Source organism: Liolophura sinensis, chromosome 2 (genome assembly GCF_032854445.1).
Source record: "Liolophura sinensis isolate JHLJ2023 chromosome 2, CUHK_Ljap_v2, whole genome shotgun sequence".
In the NCBI taxonomy this organism is placed as follows: Eukaryota; Metazoa; Mollusca; class Polyplacophora; order Chitonida; family Chitonidae; genus Liolophura; species Liolophura sinensis.
Window position 1 is genome coordinate 26,594,664 of NC_088296.1, and position 18,219 is coordinate 26,612,882.

The window sequence follows — 18,219 nt, forward strand, 5'->3', positions numbered from 1 at the left end:
CCAGTTTCAATGACTAAAGTGCACTCCATTTTTGTGAGCATTGTTGCCATAAAATTCAAGATGATGATGTTGAATGAAACGTTTGTACTCGTACAAAGTACAAGTTCCGCAACCTTGCGCTCGTTTTTCTCACTTTTCCTACAAGAAGTGCTGGGAACTGGCTGGGTAGCTATTACTCAATCAGATGAATGAGCTTTGACGGAGAATCGGTATGGAATTCCCCCACTCTCCTATCTTTGGATTACACTATGCTAATGTTTACAACGACAGGATGTATGCTTTAACTGTGCTTTAATCAAGCCAAGCACAACAAATATCACACGACAGTTACAGTTAATATATTGAAACCTGAATAGCAGCAACAGGCAGTTTCACATTCATGGAATGTACATTTCACCAAATGAAAGCCCGCAATGTAGTACATGCAATATATATATATACATACATTCTGTGATACAAGTAAAATATGTGGCAAGTAATTTTCATCAATACCTCCATAACATTAAAGCCACTAGATAACAAACATGTAAGTAAACATACAGTTGAAGCACAATATTGACACAGATTCAACAATAACAATCCATATTTTATGGAAAAGACCACAAAATATATAGAATTCTGATTCATTTTTTGATTTTTAATTTTACCCTATATAATACGCAAGGCACAAATACATTCTGCTTAATGAATTCCTGTATGTTTTGAGAACCTCACCTGTTCAGGCAGAGCACCTTTAGCCAATTTTGGCATTTTTCTGTAAAAGTTCATTTTTCAGCATTTTTTATAAGACTGTACCAAGTCACAAAAGTAATCTCTATGCAGAAAACGTACTATGAAAATACATGGACCTGACATCTCAAAACACAAGGAAAGAATTTTTAAAATCCTGTTAAGTACAAACATTCATTGGTTGGTATTCAGAATACTGATATTTGTGTACATTAAGGATGAATTGTCCTACAAGCAGGGAAGGATTACAATATCAACAAGAAGGATTACAACATCAATGGGAAAGGTTGCAACATCAAAGGGAAGGATTGCAATGTCAACAGGAAGGATTACAATATCAATAGGAAGTGTTACAATATCAACAGGCAGGATTGCCATATCAATAGGAAGTATGACAATATCAATGGGAAGGATTGCAATATCAACAGGAAGGATTACAATACCAATAGGAAGTGTTACAATATCAATAGGAAGTGTTACAATATCAACAGGCAGGATTGCAATATCAACAGGAAGTATTACAACATCAATGGGAAGGATTACACTATCAACAGGAAGGATTACAATATCAATAGGAAGAATTACAACATCAACAAGAAGGATTGCAATATCAACAAGAAGGATTGCAATATCAACAAGAAGGATTGCAATATCAACAGGAAGGATTACAACATCAATAGGAAGTATTCCAACATCAACCAGGAGGATTAAAATATCAGTGAAGAGGCTTGCAATAAGTACAGGAAGGATTACCATATCATGAAGCATTACATTACCACCAGACTGGATTACATTCATTACAATATCGACCAGAAGGATTAAAATATCAGTGGAAAGGCTTGCAATAAGTACAGAAAGGAGTACAACAAAAACAGGAAGAATTGCAACATCAACAGGACAGATTACAACATCAACAGGAAAGAACTGCAGTGTCAACAAGAACAACAGAAAGGACTGCCATACCATGAAGTATTACATTACCACCAGACTGGATTACAGTGATAAAATGAACGCTTGCAAGACCATCAGAAAGAATTACATCATCAATAAAAATGATTATGTATACCCACACTAACAGGAAAGAATGTATTAAATATAAAGGATAGCAATACCAACAAGAAGGATAGCAATACCAACAGGAGGGATAGCAATACCAACATGAGGGACAACCATACCAACAGGAAGGATAGCAATACCATCATGAGGGACAGCCATACCAACAGGAAGGATAGCAATACCAACATCGGGTTACAGCCATACCAACAGGAAGGATAGCAATACCAACATCGGGTTACAGCCAAACCAACAAGAAGGATAGCAATATCAACATCGGGTTACAGCCAAACCAACAGGAAGGATAGCAATATCAACATAGGGTACAGCCATACCAACAGGAAGGATAGCAATACCAACATCGGGTTACAGCCATACCAACAGGATGGATACCAATACCAACATCGGGGAACAGCCATACCAACAGGAAGGATACCAATACCAGCATCGGGGTACAGCCATACCAACAGGAAGGATAGCAATACCAACATCGGGGTACTGCCATACCAACAGGAAGGATACCAATACCAACATCGGGGTACAGCCATACTAACAGGAAGGATAGCAATACCAACATCGGGGGTACAGCCATACCAACAGGAAGGATAGCAATATCAACATGGGGTACAGCCATACCAACAGGAAGGATAGCAGTATCAACATGGGGGACAGCCATACCAACAGGAAGGACAGCAATACCAACATCGGGTTACAGCCATACCAAGAGGAAGGATAGCAGTATCAACATGGGGGACAGCCATACCAACAGGAAGGATAGCAATACTAACATTGGGGTACAGCCATACCAACAGGAAGGATAGCAATACCAACATCGGGGGTACAGCCATACCAACAGGAAGGATAGCAATATCAACATGGGGTACAGCCATACCAACAGGAAGGATAGCAATATCAACATGGGGTACAGCCATACCAACAGAAAGGATAGCAATACCAACATCGGGGTACAGCCATACCAACAGAAAGGATAGCAATACCAACATCGGGGTACAGTCAAACCAACAAGAAGGATAGTAATACTAACAGGAAGGATAGCAATACCAAAATCGGGCTACAGCCATACCAACAGGAAGGATAGCAATATCAACATGGGGTGCAGCCATACCAACAGGAAGGATAGTAATACTAACAGGAAGGATAGCAATACCAAAATTGGGCTACAGCCATACCAACAGGAAGGATAGCAATGTCAACATGGGGTACAGCCATACTAACAGGAAGGATAGCAATACCAACATCGGGGTACAGCCATACCAACAGGAAGGATAGCAATATCAACATGGGGTACAGCCATACCAACAGGAAGGATAGCAATACCAACACGGGCTACAGCCATACTAACAGGAAGGATAGCAATACCAACATCGGGGTACAGCCATACTAACAGGAAGGATAACAATACCAACATCGGGTTACAGCCATACTATCAGGAAGGATAGCAATACCAACATCGGGGTACAGCCCTACCAACAGGAAGGATAGCAATATCAACATGGGGTACAGGCATACCAACAAGAAGGATAGCAATACCAACATCGGGGTACAGCCATACCAACAGGAAGGATAGCAATACTAACATTGGGTTACAGCCATACCAACAGTGAGGATAGCAATACCATCATGAGGGACACCCATACCAAACAGTAAGGATAGCAATACCATCATGAAGGACATCCATACCAAACAGTAAGGGCTCCACTAAATATGAAGGATAGCAGGGCTCCACTAAATATGAAGGATAGCAATACCAAGAAGGATAGCAATATCAACATGAGGGACAGCCATGCCAAACAGTAAGGGCTCCACTAAATATGAAGGATAGCAGGGCTCCACTAAATATGAAGGATAGCAGGGCTCCACTAAATATGAAGGATAGCAGGGCTCCACTAAATATGATGGATAGCAATACCAAGAAGGATAGCAATACCAACATGAGGGACAGCCATGCCAAACAGTAAGGGCTCGACTAAATATGAAGGATAGCAGGGCTCCACTAAATATGAAGGATAGCAGGGCTCCACTAAATATGAAGGATAGCAGGGCTCCACTAAATATGAAGGATAGCAATACCAACAAGAAGGATAGCAAAACTAACAGGAAGGATAGCATTACCATCATGAAAGACATCCATACTAAACAGTAAGGGCTCCACTAAATATGAAGGAGAGCAATACCAACAAGAAAGATACAATACCATCATAAGGGAAAGCCATACTAAAAGTAAGGATATGAAAGATGGCAATACCAACACGAAGGATAGCAATACCAACATGAGGGACAGCCATACCAAAAGTAAGGGCTCCACTGAATATGAAGGACGGCAAAAGCAAGAGAAGGACAGCAAAACCAAGAGAAGGACGGCAATACCAACACGAAGGAGAGCAATACCAACAAGAACAATAGCAATACCAACAAGAAGAATAGCAATACCAACAAGAAAGATAACAATACCAACAAGAAGAATAGCAATGTCAATATGAAGGATTGCAATATAAACTGGGAAGATAGCAAACTAACACAGAAACATTTGTAACTGTTAAACATTTGTAACTGTTAAACACTTGTAAGTGGTAAACATACATATTTATCCAAACTGTTTTACGTACCAATTCAACGTTATAATCAAATGTTTTGATACCTTAAATTCATATTAAATGGTGAATGTATTATCACAATTGTGTGATTTGGTCTAATGCTGTTATAAACTGTTTCCACATCAACAATATCAGGTCTAAAACAAAGATTTACCAAAAACAAAAACACAAAATCCAGTTTTTTTTTAATAGATACGAAGCTGATATTCCAGTAACATACTGGTTCATTAAATATCACTTTTATTACTCCCCAAGCCCTTCAAAAATCTGATAAAATCTACACGTATTATATGTAAATACAGCTGTATTTCAATGGTGTTGATGCTTCATGAACATAATGGTGTTGATGCTTCAATAACATAATGGTGTTGATGCTTCAATAACATAATGGTGTTGATGCCTCAATAACATAATGGTGTTGATGCTTCAATAACATAATGGTGTTGATGCTTCAATAACATAATGGTGTTCAGGTTTAGAGATGCCAGCTGATATTCACCACTGACCTCTGACAATATTTTCTACTGCATTGTGTTCAGGCAAGATACTTTAAAAGTATCTTCACCATCTATTAAAAAAGGTCAGCCTGATACAACACATTTGGCAAGAAAAATGAAATATAAATATGTAAAATAAAGTATGTAATATTTTGATGTTTTAAGGCATGCTGGTGCTTTTCTAATCTGTAACCAAGGTAACATCCGAAACTGTCTTGAAGAAAATGTTACATATGCACAAGTTACAGTTTTCGACACCCAGCATAACAGTTGTGGGTTTTCATCTGACTGATCATTATAAACTGTGATAATAACACTGCATTTCGAGTTATTCAAAATGTAACAGTCACACGTAAAAACCTGCCATTAACATTACTGTCCCTTTTATAAAGCTTAATACTGCTGAAATCATTCTGGAAGCATTTACATGAAAAGTACAAAAATAATGAAACTCTAACAGAGAGAAACTGAGGAGAGGCTAATTTCCCTTATTACATACTTTATATCCATTTGCTAACTGTCACATTGTCTTATTACACACAAAAAAACTCTAACAAAGGTAAACTGAGGAGAGGTTGAATTCACTGGTTATGTATATCCATTTGCCAACTGTAACATTGTCTTATTACACACAAATAAAACTCTAACAAAGGTAAACTGTGGAGAGGCTGAATTCACTCAGTATGTATATCCATTTGCCAACTGTCACATTGTCTTATTACACACAAATAAAACTCTAACAAAGGTAAACTGAGGAGAGGCTGAATTCACTCAGTATGTATATCCATTTGCCAACTGTAACATTGTCTTATTACACACAAATAAAACTTTAACAAAGGTAAACTGTGGAGAGGCTGAATTCACTGGTTATGTATATCCATTTGCTAACTGTAACATTGTCTTATTACACACAAATAAAACTCTACCAAAGGTAAACTGTGGAGAGGCTGAATTCACTCAGTATGTATATCCATTTGCCAACTGTAACATTGTCTTATTACACACAAACAAAACTCTAACAAAGGTAAACTGTGGAGAGGCTGAATTCACTCAGTATGTATATCCATTTGCCAACTGTAACATTGTCTTATTATACACAAATAAAACTCTTAACAAAGGTAAACTGAGGAGAGGCTGAATTCACTCAGTATGTATATCCATTTGCCAACTGTAACATTGTCTTATTACACACAAATAAAACTCTAACAAAGGTAAACTGTGGAGAGGTTGAATTCACTGGTTATGTATATCCATTTGCCAACTGTAACATTGTCTTATTACACACAAATGAAACTCTAACAAAGGTAAACTGAGCAGAGGTTGAATTCACTCAGTATGTATATCCATTTGCCAACTGTAACATTGTCTTATTACACACAAATGAAACTCTAACAAAGGTAAACTGAGCAGAGGTTGAATTCACTCAGTATGTATATCCATTTGCCAACTGTAACATTGTCTTATTACACACAAATGAAACTCTAACAAAGGTAAACTGTGGAGAGGCTGAATTCACTCAGTATGTATATCCATCTGCCAACTGTAACATTGTCTTATTACACACAAATGAAACTCTAACAAAGGTAAACTGTGGAGAGGCTGAATTCACTCAGTATGTATATCCATTTGCCAACTGTAACATTGTCTTATTACACACAAATAAAACTCTAACAAAGATAAACTGTGGAGAGGCTGAATTCACTCAGTATGTATATCCATTTGCCAACTGTAACATTGTCTTATTACACACAAATGAAACTCTAACAAAGGTAAACTGTGGAGAGGCTGAATTCACTCAGTATGTATATCCATTTGCCAACTGTAACATTGTCTTATTACACACAAATAAAACTCTAACAAAGGTAAACTGTGGAGAGGCTGAATTCACTCAGTATGTATATCCATTTGCCAACTGTAACATTGTCTTATTACACACAAATGAAACTCTAACAAAGGTAAACTGTGGAGAGGTTGAATTCACTCAGTATGTATATCCATTTGCCAACTGTAACATTGTCTTATTACACACAAATGAAACTCTTAACAAAGGTAAACTGAGGAGAGGTTGAATTCACTCAGTATGTATATCCATTTGCCAACTGTAACATTGTCTTATTACACACAAATAAAACTCTAACAAAGGTAAACTGTGGAGAGGCTGAATTCACTCAGTATGTATATCCATTTGCCAACTGTAACACTGTCTTATTGCACACAAATAAAACTCTAACAAAGGTAAACTGTGGAGAGGTTGAATTCACTCAGTATGTATATCCATTTGCCAAATGTAACATTGTCTTATTACACGCAAATAAAACTCTAACAAAGGTAAACTGTGGAGAGGTTGAATTCACTCAGTATGTATATCCATTTGCCAACTGTAACATTGTCTTATTACACACAAATGAAACTCTACCAAAGGTAAACTGTGGAGAGGCTGAATTCACTCAGTATGTATATCCATTTGCCAACTGTAACATTGTCTTATTACACACAAATAAAACTCTTAACAAAGGTAAACTGTGGAGAGGTTGAATTCACTCAGTATGTATATCCATTTGCCAACTGCAACATTGTCTTATTACACACAAATGAAACTCTAACAAAGGTAAACTGAGGAGAGGTTGAATTCACTTGTTCTGTATATCTATTTGCCAACTGTAACATTATCTTATTACACAGAAATAAAACTCTACCAAAGGTAAACTGTGGAGAGGCTAATTTCCCTTATTACATACTTTATATCCATTTGCTAACTGTCACATTGTCTTATTACACACAAAAAAAAACTCTAACAAAGGTAAACTGAGGAGAGGTTGAATTCACTGGTTATGTATATCCATTCGCCAACTGTAACATTGTCTTATTACACAGAAACAAAACTCTACCAAAGGTAAACTGTGGAGAGGCTGAATTCACTGGTTATGTATATCCATTTGCCAACTGTAACATTGTCTTATTACACAGAAATAAAACTCTTAACAAAGGTAAACTGAGGAGAGGCTGAATTCACTCAGTATGTATATCCATTTGCCAACTGTAACATTGTCTTATTACACACAAATAAAACTCTTAACAAAGGTAAACTGAGGAGAGGCTGAATTCACTGGTTATGTATATCCATTTGCCAACTGTCGCATTGTCTTATTACACACAAATAAAACTCTAACAAAGATAAAGTTAGGAGAGGCTGATGGCTTGTGGGCAAGATCTGCCAGCAATCTGCGGATGTGGGTTTCCGCGGAGCTAAAATTCATGAGCTGGGCCTAAAACACCAAACAAATAAATAAATAAATAAATAACTATAGAAAAATCCATCTGTAGGAAAGGCTTGCCATGCACAGAAAATGTCTCCAGCTGGCTGAGCGGTGTAACAGGTCCTCCCTGTAGAAAGTTGGCTACCCTAACCAGCCCTAACAACTCCTGAACTACTGAAGTTAACATAAGGACGTAGTGTTGTACAATATTACAGTCATCACATCATACAAGTCTTAACTTTAATATTAATATACAGTAACATGTATAAATCACGAATGGAAGAAAAAGGAATGTATGAAACATAAGCTTGTGACAAAACAAAAGGAAACAAAACAATATCAGTGGAAAGGACAATAGCTGTGTAAATGTGGAAACGTAAATAAAATGGTCAGAAAAATAGTTTCACATATAAAAGCATAATGGACTGTACCTGATATAACTGATTCACTGTGTGGCTAACAACGCACTGGCCCTGACACATGAAGGATAGTCCAGCATAGGTGTGTGTCAGTGGGGAGTACAACTGTACAAGGGAAGTAACTCAGTCTTCGACACTTTAACACCAAACATGCCAAACATGCACCAGTCACTGACTTGATGTTATATAGCACATTGTAAGCATCATTTGTGACGTTCTAATAAGCAATAAAACTGGGTAAAATAAATAAGAATAACAAATATTAACTAAAGAGAAACCTTTAGGAGTAATTTCCACAAACATGCGACAACTTTGAACAAATGTGAAATAAATGTTCTTAAATCAGAGTTTATAGATAAACAAAAGAGCATTGTGAATCAACCTCAACTTTCTACCTTGGCACCGATGTACCTGCTGGTCGCATGAACATTAGTCAAGTGTTAACAAGGCTGATAGCCTACTGGAAAATATCTAACATCTGGTGCCAAATGGCATATTTCAGGACATTTCTTTGCCCCTCAACATGAAGTTTTTGGTACCTTCTCTTCACTAGAACAAGCTTTAGCAGAAAGACATTCTTCTAACTACTAAGGAGGACTACTTCTAAGCTTACAAACAGTCCCCTCGCGGAAGCTGTGCAATAGAGAAACTGCAATCTCAGTGGAAGGCAGACAGCTCAAGATAATACCACTTTTCTTCAGTGCAAGAAACAACTCAATCAGCGGAGATCTGAACCCCAGCCAATTTGGCAGTGATGTCGTCTTCCAGCTCTTTGTCCTTGATGGCCGTGTAGAGCTGCTCCGTCATGATCAGTGGGTCGTAGCCCTCAGCATTCCCACCAAACTCTACGGGAAGCTGGTCTCTGTCAAACAGGGAGTAGAACGCGTCCAGGTTGTAGCCATGGACGTGTACCTGTGAGGGGAGATTGAGTTAAATGTGACTGGTGTTTAACTCCATATTCATCAGTTAAACATCACTTAAACATCACTTAAACATCACTTAAACGATGGCAGTCAATTTTATGGGATTTCCTTCTGTAAGTAAATAGAAGTATCCAGTGTAAACCCCTGACCTGTTACTGAGGTCAGGGGTTTTCCCACATGTGATAAACCACCGAATTATGGCACGTTACTGATTAACTTTCCCACATGTGATGAATTGAGTTGAGTCTTAGACTTATGATAATCAAGGTAACTGGTCTCACAACTGTAAGATTTTATGGATGGTATCACAGTGGGTAAGGTGTGTCCGTGGAGAGGACAAAGGTACAAACTACAACACACATACCCTGTCAGCCAGCTGGGTAAGGTGTGTCTGTGGAGAGGACAAAGATACAAACTACAACACACATACCCTGTCAGCCAGCTGAGTAAGGTGTGTCCGTGGAGAGGATAAAGGTACAAACTACAACACACATACCCTGTCAGCCAGCTAGGTAAGGTGTGTCCATGGAGAGGATAAAGGTACAAACTACAACACACATACCCTGTCAGCCAGCTGGGGAAGGTGTGTCTGTGGAGAGGACAAAGGTACAAACTACAACACACATACCCTGTCAGCCAGCTAGGTAAGGTGTGTCCATGGAGAGGATAAAGGTACAAACTACAACACACATACCCTGTCAGCCAGCTAGGTAAGGTGTGTCCATGGAGAGGACAAAGGTACAAACTACAACATACATACCCTGTCAGCCAGCTAGGTAAGGTGTGTCCATGGAGAGGATAAAGGTACAAACTACAACACACATACCCTGTCAGCCAGCTGGGTAAGGTGTGTCTGTGGAGAGGACAAAGGTACAAACTGCAGCACACATACCCTGTCAGCCAGCTGGGGAAGGTGTGTCTGTGGAGAGGACAAAGGTACAAACTACAACACACATACCCTGTCAGCCAGCTAGGTAAGGTGTGTCCATGGAGAGGATAAAGGTACAAACTACAACACACATACCCTGTCAGCCAGCTGGGTAAGGTGTGTCTGTGGAGAGAATAAAGGTACGAACTACAACACACATACCCTGTCAGCCAGCTGGGGAAGGTGCGTCTGTGGAGAGGACAAAGGTACAAACTACAACACACATACCCTGTCAGCCAGCTGGGGAAGGTGTGTCCATGGAGAGGATAAAGGTACAAACTACAACACACATACCCTGTCAGCCAGCTGGGTAAGGTGTGTCTGTGGAGAGGAGAAAGGTATGAACTACAACATACATACCCTGTCAGCCAGCTTTTTCTTGAGGAATGGTTTTACCAAGGCATAAGTCCAGGTAAAGTACCAGGGCTGGTAGATGAAGTGAACACCCTTAAACCGAGCAGGGAAAGCCCCCTGGGGAAAACAAACAGGAAGCATTTAAATGGAAATTATTTTTTCATTGATATTATTCTATTTTCTTTCTATTTACATCTACGTATGATTAGAATTCATATAGTTACTAGGATCCCTTCTCGACAGTAAGGTAAGAGGCAAATGCTTTTTCTAACAGCTTCATTGAAACCTTTATTTGAAGCTATCTACATCCTTTTTTCTGCTTGTTTTTTGTCTTCCCAACATTAAAGATAAATTTGTAATTCAGTATTCTGCAATCACAGTAATTCTTCAAACTTTTCGCATGTTTGCAGGGTGTTTATTCAAGCATGTTACAAAGGCAATATCCTGCATGGATTGATAAAACTCTGGTGAAGACCTGAAATTGGCAAATCCAACTACTGTAGTTTTGTTCCCAAAATCAAATTAAAAATGTGCACAAACTGCTCTGAAAGTTGCTCTTTGATATGCAAAAAGTTTGAGGAATTCGGGTAGTTATCATTTACACAAAACATTTTCCTTCTCTTTTTTTTTTTTGGAGCAATCAAGTGTTGCTTCTTTACTGTATTTTGTTCGTCAGAGAACAACGTCCACTTTCCTCCATGCCAAATCCTAAACGCCGCAGTACACATACCTTTCCTGACTACATGTGTGACATATAGGTAAATATATACATGTAGAAAAATAATTCTTACAGTACTGGAGGGCATAAACTCGACAGGTAACTCTTACATTAAATTTGTAGCCACATAAATGCAAACTACATCCCACCTGCAACATATCCACCATCTTCTTCAGATCCGTGGGTCGCAGCGCAAATGCCTGCGCCATACTGTAATGCTTGAAGTTCTCAATAATGACGAAGCCGTTGATCTGCGCTGACTCGTTCTCCAGTAGCTGTTCTAACAGCAGGATGTACCCCTGAAGAACTGTGTCAAAGCTGTACAGCTTGCTGTCCCAGGTGCCTATAGCAAACACAAGCACTACATGGCCCTGGGAAATAGAGAGGATTTGATTTGAAATATATATATATATATATATATATATATACATATATATATATATATATATATTTAGGAGTTTTATTCTCAAGAATACAGAATGCAATATATGGACAAAAACTTCTAAATGGTACAAAAAGTTTGTAGACGACATGGAAATCTCCTAGATGTTGCAAAAATCTCCAAGATGTTACAAAAATCCCCAACAGGTTTCAATACTATCCTGCTACACAATATCCCCTAGATGCTACAAATATCTCCTAGATGCTACAAATATCGTCTAGATGCTACAAATATCGTCTAGATGCTACAAATATCTCCTAGATGCTACAAATATCGTCTAGATGCTAGAAGCTACAAATATCGTCTAGATGCTACAAATATATCCTAGATGCTACAAATATCGTCTAGATGCTACAAATATCGTCTAGATGCTACAGATATCTTCTAGAAATTAGAAAATAATTAGAAATAATCAATGCTTTAACTGAATGAATCACCTGGATAATTCTTACTTAGAAAATAGGGGTCTTTTCAAGGGCACAGTACCGGTTACCAGACCAAAAGTTGTTACCTGACCAAAAGTGGTTACCTGACCAAAAATGGTTACCAGACCAAAAGTGGTTACCTCACCAAAAGTGGTTACCAGACCAAAAGTGGTTACCAGACCAAAAGTGGTTACCAGACCAAAAGTGGTTACCTGACCAAAAGTGGTTACCTGACCAAAAGTGGTTACAGTGGTTACCTGACCAAAAGTGGTTACAGTGGTTACCTGACCAAAAGTGGTTACCAGACCGAAAGTGGTTACCAGACCAAAAGTGGTACCTGACCAAAAGTGGTTACAGTGGTTACCTGACCAAAAGTGGTTACCTGACTGAAAGTGATTACCAGACCGAAAGTGGTTACCTCACCAAAAGTGGTTACCAGACCAAAAGTGGTTACCTCACCAAAAGTGGTTACCTCACCAAAAGTGGTTACAGTGGTTACCAGACCAAAAGTGGATACAGGATCAATCCTTGCTTTGTTGTGTAAATTGTATTGTTGTGTAAAGACTAGACAGAAAACAGATGAAAAATCATATATGTCCCTTCTTTTTACATCAAATCTCCTTCATCAAATTGTCTGAAAGCATTCTACAACACACCTCCTTATCCTTGAATGGTAGAAGACCAGGGTAGCCGTTTTCCAAAGACTTCCTCACAACTTCCGATTGAAGGTTTTCTGATATCTCCGGATATTTTTCTCTAAATTTGATGAAACCTGTAACACACACAGAGACACAGTTGGTGACAGAACCTGAAACACGTATAAAAACACGTGTAATGACAAAACCTGTAACACACACAAAGCCATAACTGATGACGAAACCGGTAACACACACAAATCCGTAGCTGATGACAAAACCTGAAGGACACACAAAGCCATAACTGATGACAAAATCTGTAACACACACAAAGCCATAGCTGAGGACAAAACCTGAAAGACACACAAATCCGTAGTTGATGACAAAACCTGAAAGACACACAAAGCCGTAGCCAATGACAAAACCTGTAACGCACACAAAGCCACAGCTGATGACAAAACCTGAAGGACACACAAAGCCACAGCTGATGACAAAACCTGAAAGACACACAAAGCCACAGCTGATGACAAAATCTGTAACACACACAAAGCCACAGCAGATGACAAAATCTGTAACACACACAAAGCCATAGCTGAGGACAAAATCTGTAACACACACAAAGCCACAGCTGATGACAAAACCTGTAACACACATAAAGCCTAGCTAATGACAAAACCTGTAACGCACACAAAGCCACAGCTGATGACAAAACCTGAAGGACACACAAAGCCACAGCTGATGACAAAATCTGTAACACACACAAAGCCACAGCAGATGACAAAATCTGTAACACACACAAAGCCATAGCTGAGGACAAAATCTGTAACACACACAAAGCCACAGCTGATGACAAAACCTGTAACACACATAAAGCCTAGCTAATGACAAAACCTGTAACGCACACAAAGCCACAGCTGATGACAAAACCTGAAGGACACACAAAGCCACAGCTGATGACAAAATCTGTAACACACACAAAGCCACAGCAGATGACAAAATCTGTAACACACACAAAGCCATAGCTGAGGACAAAATCTGTAACACACACAAAGCCACAGCTGATGACAAAATCTGTAATACACACAAAGCCACAGCTGATGACAAAACCTGTAACACACATAAAGCCTAGCTAATGACAAAACCTGAAACTAACTACCGCACTACTACTATAGACATACAAATACCATGCCATACACTGGTGAGCGAGTTAAGTGCTACACTTACTGAATGAATGAATGAATGCTTACTAGCTGTATGAGTCAGTAAAAGTCCCAAATGATCCTTAAGGTATGTGCCCTGAAAATTCTGCAAGCTCATGGGGCTGACAAACTCACGGGGCTGACAAACTCACAAAGCTGACAAACTCACAGGGATGACAAACTCACAGGGCTGACAAACTCATGGGGCTGACAAACTCACGGGGCTGACAAACTCAAAGGGACAACAAACTCACAGGGCTGACAAACTCACAGGGATGACAAACTCACAGGGATGACAAACTCACGGGGCTGACAAACTTACGGGGCTGACAAACTCACGGGGATGACAAACTCACAGGGATGACAAACTCACAGGGATGACAAACTCACAAAGCTGACAAACTCACAGGGATGACAAACTCACAGGGCTGACAAACTCATGGGGCTGACAAACTCACAGGGCTGACAAACTCACAGGGGTGACATACTCACGGGGCTGACAAACTCAAAGGGACAACAAACTCACAGGGGTGACATACTCACGGGGCTGACAAACTCAAAGGGACAACAAACTCACAGGGCTGACAAACTCACAGGGATGACAAACTCACGGGGATGACAAACTCACGGGGCTGACAAACTCACAGGGCTGACATACTCATAAACCTGACAAACTCACAGGGATGACAAACTCACAAAGCTGACAAACTCACAGGGACAACAAACTCACAGGGGTGACATACTTACGGGGCTGACAAACTTACAGGGCTGACAAACTCACTGGGCTGACAAACTCACAAACAAACTCATGAGGGCTGACAAACTCATGGGGCTGACAAACTCACCCTGCCGACAAACTCACAGGGCTGACAAAGTCATGAGGGTTGACAAACTCACAGGGCTGACAAACTCACAGGGCTGACAAACTCACAGGGATGACAAACTCACAAAGCTGACAAACTCACGGGGCTGACAAACTCACAGGGTTGACAAACTCACAGGGGTAACAAACTCACGGGGCTGACACACTCACAGGGATGACAAACTCACAGGGATGACAAACTCACGGGGCTGACAAACTCATGGGGATGACAAACTCATGGGGCTGACAAACTCACAAAGCTGACAAACTCACAGGGATGACAAACTCACAAAGCTGACAAACTCACAGGGCTGACAAACTCACAGGGGTGATATACTCACGGGCTGACATACTCAAAGGGATGACAAACTCACAAAGCTGACAAACTCACAAAGCTGACAAACTCACAGGGCTGACAAACTCACAGGGGTGACATACTCACGGGGCTGACAAACTCACAGGGATGACAAACTCACAGGGCTGACAAACTCACAGGGATGACAAACTCACAGGGGTGACATACTCATGGGGCTGACAAATTCACAGGGCTGACAAACTCACAGGGATGACAAACTCACAAAGCTGACAAACTCACGGGGCTGACAAACTCACGGGGCTGACATACTCATAAACCTGACAAACTCATAAACCTGACAAACTCACAGGGATGACAAACTCACAGGGTTGACAAACTCACAGGGGTAACAAACTCACGGGGCTGACAAACTCGGGGCTGACAAACTCACAGGGATGACAAACTCATGGGGCTGACAAACTCATGGGGCTGACAAACTCACAAAGCTGACAAACTCACAAGGATGACAAACTCACAAAGCTGACAAACTCACAGGGCTGACAAACTCACAGGGGTGACATACTCACGGGGCTGACATACTCAAAGGGATGACAAACTCACAAAGCTGACAAACTCACAGGGGTGACAAACTCACAGGGATGACAAACTCACGGGGCTGACAAACTCACCCTGCCGACAAACTCACAGGGATGACAAACTCACTGGGCTGACAAACTCACGGGGCTGACAAACTCACAGGGATGACAAACTCACGGGGCTGACAAACTCACAGGGATGACAAACTCATGGGGCGAACAAACTCACTGGGATGACAAACTCACAAGATTGACAAACTCACAGGGCTGACAAACTCACAGGGATGACAAACTCACAGGGCTGACAAACTCACAGGGCTGACAAACTCACCCTGCCGACAAACTCACAGGGATGACAAACTCACGGGGCTGACAAACTCATAGGAGTGACAAACTCATGGGACTGACAAACTCACAGGGGTGACAAACTCACAGGGGTGACAAACTCATGGGACTGACAAACTCACAGGGGTGACAAACTCACACGGGTGACAAACTCACGGGGCTGACAAACTCACAGGGGTGACAAACTCACACGGGTGACAAACTCACGGGGCTGACAAACTCAACTGGTGGACTACACTATACTCACATGCCATCAGCTCGTAGGCTTTCTTCACATCAAACTTCCTGGCTCGCAGAAAACGCAGGAGAAAAGCGTCGTCCTTTCCACCAAACTTTTCCACAATTTTTGCTCCCTGCTCTGTGCTCTGCTTTTCCGCCATCATGGCTCTCAGTTCTCTGAACCCATTCTCCAGTGACTCCGGACTCTCATTCAGTTCACTGCATGCTTTCTCAATGTCAGCATCAGACAGCTTTCCCTCATTTTTACAGAAGAATCTTCTGTAAGCCTCCTTCTGGTTCTCCATTTTAAGTTTCAGTCAAATATCATACAACACGATGACAGGTTGTTGTACTGGCCATGTGCAAAACTGATAAACCTTTTATGTAACAAAAACAAAAAAAACGAGAAAATCCACAAATACTTGTCTGTAACATAAATGAACTTCACAATAACTTTAATTCTTCAATATTTTGGAATTTTTCCATATTTTGGATCAGCAATTTTTTCAGTCATTATCAATACTTCTCATCTTTTCTAACACTGACATCTCCATGAGGAAAGATTACATCTGTAGAAATGGTTAACATTCTAACATGTTTGATTATGTACATGTACCTTGAGGGGTTGGTAGGTTTATGGGGGGGGGGGGGGGTATGGGGTGGGGGCGGGCTGTGAAGAAAAACATGCAAAAATTATTCACACATTTATTTATTTAAATAGTGTTTTCTACTGAATCGAAATACACACACACTTCTAAATTTCCTCCCTGCAGGTACTGACAAATGCGCATGTGCGTAAAGAAAACGTTGGTACCATGAAGTCCATCAATGGTTAAAACATTGCACTTTTTTCTTGCACATCTATCACATCAATTTAAAAAAAAAGAAGAAGAAAAACAAATACTTTTAAAAATAATTGGTAAAACAAATTATTTTGCTCACAAATTTGGCCTGCAAAATGAAGTGTGTTTGTCAGATGCATTCAAAGCCTAGGTTGGTGTAGTCATGCCTACAATGGCCAACCGTCACACATGCCAATAGGCAATAATATCCATAGATGCAACAGGTTGCAGGCTTCCGCCGGAATAGAAGACGATAGACCTCAGAAGTGCTTGCACTGCTCTAGGCTTACCGGTCCCAGTTTCCCCCGTAGAATTGTCCTCGAGATTTTGTCGAGCTGACAGCCAGCATGCGTTCATCTCCTTGATGCCCTGAATCATAAGCCTGAAAATGAGCCCATGAAACACAATTAACCATCCCTGATCACATTATAATATAAACACATGTACAGTTCATATATTCACATTAACACCATTGCATAAACAAGTGCTCAACATCCGGGCGCTTGAATCACGACCTCAGGAAAACGTGACACTGAGAATCTTTTTGATTCGTTACTATGTTGCTGGTGCCAATATTTTTACCGAATGGATTGACCTGTTGTACGTAGGTGTTTTTATCATAGATTTCCATTGGTCGTATTGCGCAGCGACTACCCAATGAAAAGGCGTGTTACAACTCTCCTTCGGCCAAACTTAGCGATCTTTCGGCGTGTTAGGATTGTTACACATTCGAGGGGGAAAAACTTGCAAAACAAGATGCAGGGGCTTGGTAGTCGACTTTTGACGGTCAGTCGACGAGGATTTTCCACTTCTGCTGTAAGAAGTAGCGGCTGGCAACAGCATGGAATCCCCGGATCGGTAAGAAA

At 40.4% G+C, this 18,219-nt stretch overlaps 1 protein-coding gene across 1 annotated transcript; it reads right to left on the reverse strand.

Annotated features, from left to right (window-relative positions):
• Positions 1-9,284: 9,284 nt before the first annotated feature.
• On the reverse strand, positions 9,285-17,780 carry LOC135462624 (retinaldehyde-binding protein 1-like). The gene is made up of 6 exons (XM_064739848.1): positions 17,644-17,780; positions 16,540-16,888; positions 13,017-13,132; positions 11,643-11,864; positions 10,782-10,892; positions 9,285-9,482 (listed from the first exon to the last, which is right to left on the reverse strand). The coding sequence occupies exons 2-6, from the start codon at positions 16,814-16,816 to the stop codon at positions 9,285-9,287; spliced, it is 924 nt and encodes a 307-aa protein (XP_064595918.1). The 5' UTR covers positions 16,817-16,888; positions 17,644-17,780.
• Positions 17,781-18,219: the final 439 nt, after the last annotated feature.

Coding starts and splice junctions, on each gene's coding strand:
- LOC135462624 (XM_064739848.1), bottom strand. CDS start 16,816: ATGGAGAACCAGAAGGAGGCTTACAGAAGATTCTTCTGTAAAAATGAG. Junction 10,893..11,642: donor AGATGGTGGATATGTTGCAG/GTGGGATGTAGT, acceptor TGTTTTCCCCAG/GGGGCTTTCCCTGCTCGGTT. Junction 9,483..10,781: donor AGAAAAAGCTGGCTGACAGG/GTATGTATGTTG, acceptor CTCCCCTCACAG/GTACACGTCCATGGCTACAA.